The sequence below is a fragment of the Mastomys coucha genome, chromosome X (assembly GCF_008632895.1).
Source record: "Mastomys coucha isolate ucsf_1 chromosome X, UCSF_Mcou_1, whole genome shotgun sequence".
NCBI lineage: Eukaryota > Metazoa > Chordata > Mammalia > Rodentia > Muridae > Mastomys > Mastomys coucha.
Window position 1 is genome coordinate 101,622,571 of NC_045030.1, and position 12,751 is coordinate 101,635,321.

Sequence of the window (12,751 nt, forward strand, 5' to 3'; positions counted from 1 at the left end):
CTCTCATTCCCCTCCCTTGGTGGCCGATTGCCGATTGCTGGTCGTTCCCAATCTCCCTCCCCCACCCCTTCAGCCACTTCTTAAAGGAACAGGCCTGCAATCTCGGAAGGCGGGAGAAATGGGGGAAAAAATTAAATGTGACTGCGTGTGTGTGTGTGTGTGTGTGTGTGTGTGTGCGCGCGCGCGCGCGCACGCGCACACGCACACACAAACATGTACATGTGTGCTCATTGAGTGTTTGTGTATCCATGTGGGACACACACATGTCTGTGTGCCCGTGTATATGTGTTGACTATAACTGTGTCAGAAGGCCTGTGTGTCTGAGTGCATTGCTATTTCTGTTTCTGTCTCCACCTATGTGTCACCATTATGCCACTTGTGTCTGGATATTTACCTATGCGGGTATGTGTGATTTTGTTTCAGTAGGTCTCTGTATGTGTGTGAATGTATCACTGTGTGGCTCTGGCTGTGTGAGGTGGTCTGTCTTGGAATGTGGGACTAGATGAGGGGATCTCTGTGGGTTTGGAATATATGTCTCTGCCAAGGAATATTGCAGTGTCTGTAGTCCTACCTTGGTCTCTCAGTCCTTCTTTGAGTCTTCATGAGTGTATGTCCCTACACCCTGTTGTTTATTTTACACTGGACCATCATCCACAATGCCTAGTATGCTCAGTAGATCCATTTTTGCCTTTGTTTCTGGCATTTGGTTTGAATGAAGAGCTAGGCAGCAGCAATGACAAAGGTTTAAGGACTCGGCAGCAGCAGTGAAGGCTGAGGAGAAATGTCAAGGAGAGGCATGGGGGGGTGCCTTTGGACTTGGCTGTTGTGCTCACTGCCCTGCCTGAGGGTAAAGGGCATCTCTCTGTGGGACCCTCTGCTTGTCTGCTGCTTTGCTTTTCTTCATCTTCGAGTCCTGGAGTGAAGTTGGCAGCCAGGCTGGAAGCCCTCACTTCCAGCTCTCCACGGCACTACATGCTCTGAGCCCAGCAGACCCTGAGGCTGGATGTTGGAATTGGAGTTAGGGGCTGAATTCACAATGGCAACAACTGTCACTTTGTTCATCCCCTTAGATTTTTTTTCACACCATGACCAGGCACATAAAATAGTTCTAACTAGCAATGGATCACCTGTGAGTCTCTGGACCCTTGGGCACTTGAAACCTAGTTGTGGGAAAATAGGCCAAGCCCACTGGGGTCCCAAAGACTGACCCTAGAGCCTTCCCAGACCATCTCGGATGACACATGCTTCCCTCTTTCCACAGGCCTGTCTGGCCCTAAGGGAGCCCTCTTTCGAAGTGGTGGTGCTCGGAAGACCTGCTCTCTGCGTTGCTGGGCACCTGTAGGTGTCCCTCGAGAGCTCAGTTTTGAGGTTCAAGTCAGTGTGGCCATGAAGGGGCTGCCTATTGGGCTGATGCTGTGACCCCGGAGTCTTCCTCTCCTGCCAGTCCCCCTACCCGGAACATGTGGCTGCAGCCCTCGCTGTCCCTGAGCCCCACGCCCACAGTTGGCCGGAGCCTGTGCCTCACCCTGTGCTTCCTCAGTTTGGTGCTGAGGGCCAGTACCCAGGCCCCGGCACCCACAGTCAATACTCACTTTGGGAAGCTAAGGGGTGCCAGAGTACCATTACCCAGTGAAATCCTGGGTCCTGTGGACCAATACCTGGGGGTACCCTACGCAGCTCCCCCGATCGGCGAGAAACGTTTCCTGCCCCCTGAACCACCCCCATCCTGGTCGGGCATCCGGAACGCCACACACTTTCCCCCAGTGTGCCCCCAGAACATCCACACAGCTGTGCCCGAAGTCATGCTGCCAGTCTGGTTCACTGCCAACTTGGATATCGTCGCCACTTATATCCAGGAGCCCAATGAAGATTGCCTCTATCTGAATGTGTATGTGCCCACGGAAGATGGTGAGTGCTGCGGCCAGGCATTGTGCCCTCCTTGCCTCCCGCCTGCCCTGTTGTGTTTGTGGCTTGCATGTGGTTGTGTGCCCTGCAGCATGCGTCTGTCTGTCTGTGAAGATGCTTCTAACCATCACTCCGCTTGGCCTTTCCCCTCCCTGTTCTTCCCTCTCCCAGCATTGTCCGAGCTCCCATGTGTGAGTGACACTGATGCCAGAAGGGGGCTGGCCAGGCCTGAGAGCTTTGACAGGTCTAGGTCCAGTGCTGGATGGGGGTACCCCGGGGGAGTATGGGTGACTGCTGGCAGCTGCCCGCGGGAGGATGCCGGCTCCACCAGGCTCCCCTGTTGCCATTCCACCTGCTTCGAAAGGTGGTAGGTGTGTGTGGCTGAGGGAGCTGGGTGTGCGTGGGGGGTGGGGGGCAAGCCTGGTTGGCGATGCTTAGGTGCCTCCTCTTCCACTAGCTGATGCCTCCTCCCGCGGGGGTCACATTAAGGTAAGTGACAGAAAAAAAAGGAGATGGTGGGACAGGCTCTCTGCCATGTGCCGCTGCAGAGCAGCTCAGCTCTTGGGGCCTGGGTGGGGGGGATGCATGCCCCTGGGCAGAGGCCTCCTGTTATTTTTTAGTTTTTTATTCATTTTACAGTAAAGCGGATTTCCAAGGAATGCGCCCGAAAGCCCAACAAGAAAATTTGTAGGAAAGGAGGTAGGTAGCGAGCCGATGGGGAGGGAGAGAGAGAGAGAGGGAGGGCTGCCTGCCCACCTGTCCCTGCCCCTGAGGACCCAGCCTTCCTTCAAGTAGCCCAGGTTGAGAGAGCAGTGAGCAGGCTTAAGGTCCCACCTCCTCTAAGGGCTCTAGCTGCTTTGTAGAGAGCATCCAGTGGCCTAAGGCAGGTTCAGAGCAGAAGCAGAAAGCCCATTGATACCAGTCTCCCCAGTTTCCCTAAGGAGTGTACCAAACATAGAGCCAGTGGCTCTTTTGGTAACAGGGTAACACAGAAGAAAACAGGCAGTCAAGCTGGAGCCAAAGGCTCCACCTTTTCCTGCAGCAAGTGCAAATAGAAGACCATCCCTCCAGTACCCTGTCCTGGGCTAAAAGTCTATACCCGACTCTCCCCCACCGAAGCTTTAAAGAAACGTGGCACACGCATTTATTTGCTCTTCTGCAACACACCCTGCCCCTCCCTCACCACCTCTAGCCAGAGCAAAGCTGAAAGAGCCAGGCTACTCCTGAGGCAGAAACTGGAAATCTCTGGAAACTGCAGAGTCTAAAAGAAAACCAATTTTAAATTCACCCTCCTGCTGCAAGGACTTTATTTTCCTGTATAGTGATGTTTCCTGTTTGCACACCACTTTATGTTTTCTGCAAGGGTTCTCATATTTACCTCATAAATGCCTCTCCACATCTCGGGAAGCAAGCAAGGCAGGAAGCACTATTCCGATTTTACAGATGAGGAACCGAGCCCAGGGGAGTGACTTGCTATACAAGGCCCTGTTGCCGGTCTGGGGGCAGAGCTGGGGCCAAAACCTGGGGCTCTTGATCCTCAGGGAATGTTCTTTCCACTGTAGCCCATGAAGGCAACTTCCACCTGGCCAATCCCATCTCCCTGAAACATAAAAGATCAGATGTGGCTAGGTTGGGCTAATTGGCTGTGGTAGCAGCCTAAGGAACAAGGACAACCACAACTCACCCGTACAAGCCTTTGGCAAGCTTGGCCTTTGTTTTCTTTTGATGCTCTAGGGCAGGGTTTCTCCGGTGTCAATGGGATTCCTGGGATGGAATGATCCCTACTGAATGAGAATCTCTAAGGACTGCTAAGAATCAGCACATTCAAAAGCCCATATGTGGAGGGCTTTTGACGCATGCTGGAGCACGGAGTCAGACTCGCTGCCCTTAAGAACAGTGTTTTACCTCTCTTTACTTCCAGCCCAGGCCCTCACTCACAGTAGGAAGCACGAAGAGGCTCTCATGCAAATGAAGGACCTCTGTATTGCAGCTTAAGCAGCGCCACTTGTCTAGGAAGCACAATCCCTGAGTTGACCCCAGGCTTCTGCTGACAACTCATTTGGCCTTCCTTTTTTTTTTTTTTTTTTTTTTTTTTTTTTTTTTAATTCGGTTTCATTTTGCTTTGCTTTGCTGTGTGTTCTGTTTTGGTTTTGGACCCAGGGTCTTACTATGCAGCTCAGAGGTCAGTCTTATTTTTTTTTTTCTTTTTCTTTTAAGAGCCTCCATTTCCACATGGGAAGGCTGAAAGACCATTCTAGCCATAACCTTCCATTAACCTATACATGTATTCAGGGAAAAGATTTGAACACTCCTGCCACAAGTTATGTAGTGGAGTACAGTGGGGTGAGGAAGAGATTACTATTAACCACTGCTTAGGGAGAAAGATCTATCAGGGCTCCAGTAAGAGCCGAGGGCAGGCCAAGCTCATGCTGAGATTTTGGCCAGATTGCTGACTGGAAGCCGCCATGCAGTATGAATATTTTGCCAATTGTAATTGTGAATGATGGGCAAGGTGCTGGTGGGCTGTGAAGGGAATCTAATCTTTGTTCTGAAGAAGCTCCTAGCCTGGTATTAAAACTGCTGGATTCCTTAACTCCATAGGCCAGTCTGGGGAGTGGGCTTTACACAGGATAGGGGAGGGCATTTGATTGTTTAACTATTCAAATTGGTTCCCTATCATGGGCCTGTTAGCCATTTGAAAAAGTTACTAATGTTGCCTCTTTGGGCACACTGCGTGTGTGTGTGTGTGTGTGTGTGTGTGTGTGTGTGTGTGTGTGTGTGTGTGTGTGTGTGTGTGTGTGTGTGTGTGTAGTGCACAGGACAGAAGGGGTAGGTAGCACAGGGCATGTGGGATTCTTCGTTCCCCCATGTGTTCGGGTGGTGCCTGGTAAAGTCCGTGGCAGCAAGGAATGGATAATCGGGGACAAGCTGAAGGGGCTAGGACAAGGCTAGGATGATGTACCAACCAAGTACCCTCAGACCCTCACAGAAGGAGCCACCAGAACTGAAGGGTGTCCTGGGAAGGATGTACTCCAGCCCCTGCCTCCGTGGAGTTGAAAGAAAGTGATGTCTAGGAATGAGTGACACTGTTTGCTGGATGATCCACTGTGTGGCTATGTCTCATTGAGATTCTAAGAGCAAGCCGGGCAGGTGTTGAGCTAATGTGTTAAGACAGTAGGTGCCACTGGAACTTCAGGAAGCCAGAGGCTGTTTCTAGTAGAGCTGGGGCTTTGCTATCTTGTAGTATGAGAGTAGTTCCTGTTTCGGTTAATAACTATAAGGATATTCAGTCACCAGAGTGCAAACCGACAGAGAAAGAGAGTTATTTGCTTGCTCTAGGTTGAAGGTATTTGTGATCATGGATGCAAGAGGGTAAGGTGTGGGGTGCCAGTGGAATTACTTCCACTTTGACATACTGACCAGCAAGCAGGCAGCAGATCACGTCTTTTTATAGCCATTCCAAGATGTCCTTCTAGTTTCCTCATATCAGGGAGAAGTGGTGCCAGTCTAACCTGCCCCTGCCCCGGGTTCTAAATGCCTTTCTTCTTCCTCTAGCCTCTCTGCTCTCCTCTCCTTTCATGTTTCACCTCTTCTCTCATCTACTTCCTCCTTCCCTTTCCCTTGCCTCTGAAAGGTGGCATGATGCAGTGGAAAGACCATAAGAGCTTTGGAGTCCAGCAGACCTGGGTTCGATTCACACTACTAGCACTTTCTAGCTGTGTGATCTTGAGCAAGTCACTTTACCTCTCTGAACCTCAGTTTCCCCATCAGTGAAAGAGGAATAAGGAGAGTCCCTACCTCATTGGGATGTACGAGTCAAACAGCAGCAACAGTAGAATGTCTGACATGTGGTAGATGTTCAGTACTCAGTATATTGTAGGAACCATTTCTCTCTCTCCTCTCTCTCTCTCTCTCTCTCTCTCTCTCTCTCTCTCTCTCTCTCTCCTCTCTTTCCTGCTCCCTGTTTCTGTCTCTCTCCCTCTCTCTCTCTATTCCTTTCTCCTTCCTTCCCTCCCTCCCTCCCCCTCTGGCTCTCTCCTAGAGCAACACTTGCTGCTCTTAAAATTGGTTCCTGTGGGCAGGAGCCCCATTTGCCATTCACAAGAGCAGAGGGCCCCAGTGAACAAAGCCAGAGGGAAAATTTCATCTCCCATCTTCTCCTGTGGGAATCAGGGTCAGCTGAGGCCCAGTTCAAATCTGCCCACTGGGCCCTGGGAGCTCAGACTTGGGGTCCCTGGTAAATACCTCTGCCCTGAGTTCACACAGATGCTGGCAATGTCACCTCCTACCTTCAGTACCTGTCCCTGCTCTCCAGCTCAGCCTGCCTGTGTCTAGACATGCAGCCCTTCCATCGAGAATGAAGTTTTTACAAGTGGGCCTTTGGCTCTGTACCCTAGCCAACTTGCTGCTACCTCCTTCCTAACTGCGAATGAACTTGGTTGGGTACAGGGAGGCGGGGCAGGGAGGTGCAGGGAACCAAGCACAGCAGAGGCCTGCAACACCATCATCCTGATGAAGGTCTGGGCCTCAGCCCACCCATTCCCTCAGTTCTTGCCATCCCTCCTGCCTGTCCTGGGCCCAGGCCCAGAGCTGGCTTGCTGGGCCACACTGCAGTCATGCTGTTTTTGAATTCTCTCTCTGTTTTGTTCTCTGTTCTGTGCTGTTGTGTCTCCCCGTGTCTGGTCCCCAGGATCCGGCGCTAAGAAACAGGGCGAGGACTTAGCGGATAATGACGGGGATGAAGATGAAGGTATTTGGGGGCTGCAGGGCGCGGCGGCTGGTGCATGGCACAGAGCCCCTCCCCTTCTCAATGGGGAGAAGCCCCGTCTGTCTGTCTGTCCGTCCGTTGGTGTGTTTCTGTTCCTGTACAAGGCCGTTGGGCTGTTCCTCCGTCTTTGGCCTCATTGGCCACTGGGACTTCTGGGGTAATGGACACGGCTGGCAGGAGCAGGGGACCAACCACAAGTAGAGCCATAGGGAGGGTGTCTTCCTGGCCCTGGCCCCTGACCCCCTCCCATCTTCTATGATTCATGGGCACCTGCCCATGCGCGGTAGCAGAAATGGTGAAGAACAAGTAGGGCCAAGGAGGGTGGGGATAGGCACAAAGAAAACCGATGGTGAGGGGATGCCTGGGTTTCACTAAGGAGAGCCTGGCTCCTGGGAGAGTAGCCCTGCTAGGGCACACCAAGGGGCAAAACTGTGACATTCAAAGACAGCACTTCCCCAACTTTCTCCCCCAAAGAAAGATGCACTACTAGGGCTAGAGGTCGCACTAGGTTGGGAACAGAACCAGAAAAACTGTGGCCTAACAAGCCAGATAGCACAGCCATCGGTCTAAGAGTCTCTGGAGGTGATGGGACCATCCTTCCTCCTTGGGGTAACAAAATTGTTTATGCGGCAGCAGACAGCATTCCCTTCTCCACCCATGCTCTGGGCCTGCCCCTTTGGAGACCCTGGAGGGGCCAGGCTGTTCAGGGGATCCACTGGTGACTGGTAGGGCTGTGTCAGTGTGGCAGAGAGTGGGTCAGCTCACAGACTGACAAATGACAGGCAAGTCAAGTTCAGGCCTGGAGCCTTCTCTTGATTGCTTCAGCCCTGCGCCATGCTGGCTGGGCTTGGGAGCAGCTCCCTGATGAGCCCTGGGCACTGGCCTGGGTGGAGACTTCTCCTACATCTTAACTCTGGCTGGGCAGGCCTTCTCATGCCAAGTTCTGCTCCACCCCAGCTAGGTTTGCCCAGGAAGAATGGGGGATGTGGGCATGCAGTTAAGAAACCATGTCTCTAAGGTTCCCCCACCCCATCTCTACCATTCACTACCCCCCATTCCCCCACCTTCCTGTTCTCTCCCTGTGCCACCCCCTTCTCCCCAACCTTCTTGTCTCTGTCTGCACTGGGGGGAGCGGGGGATCCAGCTGCTGCCAATGGCCGTTTCCATGTAACTGGTCTAGTCCTGGGGGTTTCAGGGCTCCCCAGCTCCTGCTTTCTAAAGCCATGTCAGGTCCCAGGACTCCTGGATGCACAGGGCAGGAACTCACCTGATGCTGCTAAGGGACCACCACTAAGCCCTCGCTATTTCTTCTCTCACCCCCAGAAGCTAGCTGTGGTCACCCAGGCCCAGATGAATTATGCCCACATGGCCATCTCCAGTTGGGAGGCGCTTAAAACCCAAATCCTTAAAAGATATTCTACAAGTTCCACTCTCTCTGGCCAGTACTTGAACTCCGGGCCTAGCAGCCCCATGAGTCCTGCCCTCAGGGGTGGTGGTGGTGTCCTGGCACCTGGAATAGCTTTGCTGCCCGCACCCCCCCCCAGGGCTGGCGGGGGTAGGGGAGGAAGGGCATCCTACCTAGCCTGTGTCTCACCCCTTTTCCTTACAGACATCCGAGACAGTGGTGCTAAACCTGTCATGGTCTACATCCACGGAGGCTCTTACATGGAAGGAACAGGCAACATGATTGATGGCAGCGTTCTTGCAAGTTACGGCAACGTCATCGTCATCACCCTCAACTATCGGGTCGGGGTGCTAGGTATGGTTCTTGAAAGGGGGAGGAAGAAATCCCAGGAAAGTCAACTTAGGTAGTCCCAGTTCTCTAGCTCGTGGTAAGGACCAGATTCAGGATGCTATTCCTTCACCCTTATTCAAGTACCAACGACTTTCTTGTCTTCTCAGTCCACCTTTTCAGAAGATTTATATGCCAGTGGAAATTCAGTTCAAAATGTATGCTTCTTTTTAAAGGAGAGATTAGATAGGGTAGCCTAGGTTGGACTTGAACTCCTGGTCTTCTTGCTTCCACTTCCCAAGTGCTGGGATTATAGGCCTGGGCCACCACCATGTATAGTTTAAACTTCACAGTTCTTAAGTCTCAAGCCAGACTTCTGTTACCAGATTTTGCTTGGCTGAGTTTTGTAGGTCCTGTTAATTTTCTAGTGTCTTATCTTTATTGCTGCTCACCCAGCCCCACAGCCCGAAATACCTATGCATAGACAGATATTCCTTTTAATCCACTGTGTGTCCACAGACACTTATACACTCACACATCACATCCATCCACCCACTCCCACGCATACAAATACTTCTCACTCCCCAAGGCACATGTGCATACAGCTCTAGTCTACTCCTACATACACCCTCACAGAGCGAGACACATACAGTCTCACTAATACACATAGCCACATGCCCACACACTATATGCTCCACATACACACCCCACATAGATCTCTCTCACCTTCCATATATACACACACATTTTTATATACTCTGCTCCACAGCTGCCCCATACATACCATACACTCCCAGAGTCAGTTTCTGCTACCCCTATATTGACAACTTATACAAATACCTAGACTCTCCTGTGTACATACCTTCTACAACCCCTACACACACACACACACACACACACACACACACACACCCTCCCATATGTCCCACTGTGCATTCACTTCACACATACATGATGTACATTTATCCCTCCCCTACTTTACATAAAACAAGCCAAAATTCTGTTTCACATGGTAACCATTTCATTTTCTGCACATATATCCCCTCACATATGCACACTGAATAGACTCCCTCCACGTGCTTATGGGCATACCCATGCACATATCCTCTGTCAATACATACCCAATATATACACACGTGCCCCACCCCCTTACCTCTCAAGTACACACACATCCTTGTATCTCAAGTCGCATCTGTGTGAACACATGCGCATGCACACATACACACCCCACACCTATTTACCCTAACCACATGCATGCTTCCTCATGTATACACATGTACACATTCCTTGTTCTTCCACACATACATCCCTTTACTCTTACTCATTATGTGTACCTACAAATGCGCATACACATTTTCCCGAAAGCCTTCCCCACGCACTATCATGTATCCTACCTACTGCATATTCTGCCACCTAAATCATGTTAGGTGGCTTGGGCTGTTTTTCTATCTTACACCTTCTCTGATGTCTGCCAGTACCTGTCTGTGGCCAAAGTCTTGAGATAAGCAAATACCCCAGAGAAGGTGACAGCATATAGACCCTTGCTCCCTTTTAGATGCTCATCCAGGCTTTCCATCCTTGTCAATGTGGGCATGAAGAAGCCAACTTCTTCCTGGGGGAAAGGTGTCCTCAGGATTTCAAGGGGGGGGGGTCTGTGAGCCCAGATGTTGAATCAGCAGTTTGTCTGGTTGCTGGGCAGGAGTTCGTTTGAATTGGTTCTTGGCTATGTTGCTTTGCCAGTTCCAGTCCCTGTGGCTGCATTTGTTTCTGAGCAGGGTTATATGCGCAGAATGGCAGTCTCTTCCTGACTTTCCCTTAAGTCTACATGGGACATACATCTATTTGAAGTTCAATCTGGAAAAATGAGGCTAGGCATGGTGGTGTATGCCTTTAATTCCAGCACTTAAGAGGCAAAGGTGGGTCTCTATGAGTTCAAAGTCAGCCTGGCCTAGAGCAAGTTCAAGTCTAGCCAGGGCTATATTAGTGAGACTTTGTCTCAAAAAATGTTCTAGACTGTGTCCTTCACTGACTCCCTAGGACCCTGAATGTGGAACATTCATGGCACCTCTCTAGTCTCCATATGATCTTATGGACTTTAGATTTCATGGTTCTTCCCTGGTTCTCCATCTCAGACACCATGGCAAGGCTCTTCTGTCCTGTTCAGAAATGGGGATCTGAATGTCATGGTACCACAGAGATGACCGTAAACTCACATTCCAGGGTCACACAGGTCTGAAAAAGCACCAGCACCACAAAGATGGTCACGCAGAGATGTACACACATACATGCACAGTAATTGATGGCCTAAAGCCATTAGCTAGTTTCTTTTCTCCAACTAGAAGAAAATACTTGATTCAGCTGCTTTTAAGGATTCTAACTCCAAGACTCCGTTTTATAAGGCAGACCTGAATGGGCAGAGGCTACTTAGGATAGGAGCCAATAGTATCAGACCAGTAAGGAATGGAAGAAAAAAAAAAGAGTAGAGGAGCAAGAGAGTGAGCAAAGGTAAGGAAATGAATAAAATTACTGATGAGAGAAAGAGGTTAGGAGTACCACTGGGACATGAGGCAGTGTGATCCAAGGGCTCCATGGTCTCAGGCAGGAGCTGTGGGCTGTATAAAAGGCAGCTGGTTGGGAGTGCTCTATGTAGTGGTGTCCTGGTTTAAATGGTAACCTCTTATCCCTTCAGCTTCTCGAGGAGAAATTATTTTTTTGGGGGGGGTGGGGTTCGAGACAAGGTTTCTCTGTGTAGCCCTGGCTGTCCTAGAACTCACTCTGTAGACCAGGCTGGCCTCTGCCTCTGTTTCCCAAGTGCTGGGAAGGCGTGTGCCTCCACTACCTGGGTGAAAAATAGTTAATTTTTTGAGACAGTCTTGCACTCTTCTGAGATTCTGATGACAGCTCTGGATTCTTCATCAGAACAATACAGACACACACATAATTTTTGTTTTTAAAGACAAAGTCTAACTGTGTAGCCCAAAGCAGCCTTGAGCTTGAGACTCTGCTGTCTCTGTATCCAAGTATGGGATTATAGGCCTACACAACTACACTCAGCACACAAATAGTTAAAAACAAAAACCAAAACGAAAACCCAAATAAATAAAACCAGAACTTCATAGCTCCCCCCTGAAGCTCAGCCATGAAAATGAAGCTCAGGCTAAGGGCACTGACTTTACAGCCTCCTCTCATTTAGATCATCAGGAAAAAAAAATGCATCTTTGAGATTAAGCAACTAACAGTACTCCATAATCAGAAAGAATTATAAACTGAGATTTGGTCAGAAGTTCCCAAACACTTCCTACGTACTCTTTAGCTCCTCTTCTGGAACACAAATATAATCAATAAGCCACTGATTGCATTCGGGGCACATACAAGATGTTTTTGTCTCTTGGCACTACATGTAGAACATGAGTTTGTCCCTGATGTTTGGGGAGTTTGCTGTGTAGCTCTGTTTTGTTTTCCAAAGTGTATTTTAAAAAAAAAAAGCAGCCAGTTTTGGACTCCAGTTGTGCACATTCGTTTGCCTTTCTTCCCAGCACCACCTTCTGACCCTGGCTGCAGTCTGTCCATGTAAGCTTCTCTAGGGGTCTTGAGAATGTCACTAGCTAATTCATGGAGATCTCCTCCCATCCATGACCTGCCAAGGCAGAGGGTGTAGCTTTTATTTGAGACACTCCCACTGATTTGGGGGCCAACAATACAAAAGAAATCTAGCAGTATATTGGATATAGCTAGACCTAGAGGTAATGTACTAAGAAAGTAATAGCTTGCCAAGTTCTATTCCGGGTTCCAGAATTCACTTAATTCCACATCATTGCTCAGGTATGTTTCAGGCAAGCTGAAAACATGGTGAGTGGCACTCCTGGAGTGACACAAATACCTAGTTTTGATACAATCTGCCAGATTCCTCTATCTTCTGTTGACAAGTAGCTTGTGTGTACTGTAGTAGAAACTTGGGTTCAAGGAGGCTGACTCAGATTTATTTTGACAACTTGTGGAGTCAGGCATTTGAGTCTTCATTCTCACATAGTTTCTGTAGATGGCCATGAGCCCATGAAGTTATCAATGAGTGGCTTCTCTCCTAGGCTGCAAGACTTTGTGCACACCTAGTCAGTCATGCTTACCCCTACCACCTTCTGAGCCTGTTGGCTATAGCATTTAAAGCAGGGCTCTTTGTGCAGTGAGGATCAATGCATGACCCCAGCCACACACTTACCTGGAAGCTCATGAGGTCTGAGGGAGGGGCAGAGGTATGGCCAAACCCTCTCCTCAGTCTTTTTCAGGCTTTGTCCTAATCTAGGAGAACTCATGTTGGAGAGATCTACTCCACATCCAACTGTAGGCTT

At 49.9% G+C, this 12,751-nt stretch overlaps 1 protein-coding gene across 3 annotated transcripts in view; it reads left to right on the forward strand.

Moving 5' to 3' along the window:
* Nucleotides 1-12,751, forward strand: part of Nlgn3 (neuroligin 3) — a 28,181-nt gene that overhangs the window by 1,576 nt on the left and 13,854 nt on the right. Inside the window, exons 2-5 of one of the 3 annotated variants that reach the window (XM_031365758.1) lie at nucleotides 1,262-1,908; nucleotides 2,545-2,604; nucleotides 6,596-6,655; nucleotides 8,283-8,432. In XM_031365758.1, the coding sequence (XP_031221618.1) occupies nucleotides 1,461-1,908; nucleotides 2,545-2,604; nucleotides 6,596-6,655; nucleotides 8,283-8,432 (718 nt within the window). In that variant the 5' untranslated portion in view covers nucleotides 1,262-1,460. The remainder of the gene's footprint in view (nucleotides 1-1,261; nucleotides 1,909-2,544; nucleotides 2,605-6,595; nucleotides 6,656-8,282; nucleotides 8,433-12,751) is intronic. The other 2 variants (XM_031365767.1, XM_031365777.1) reach the window with 2 other exon arrangements.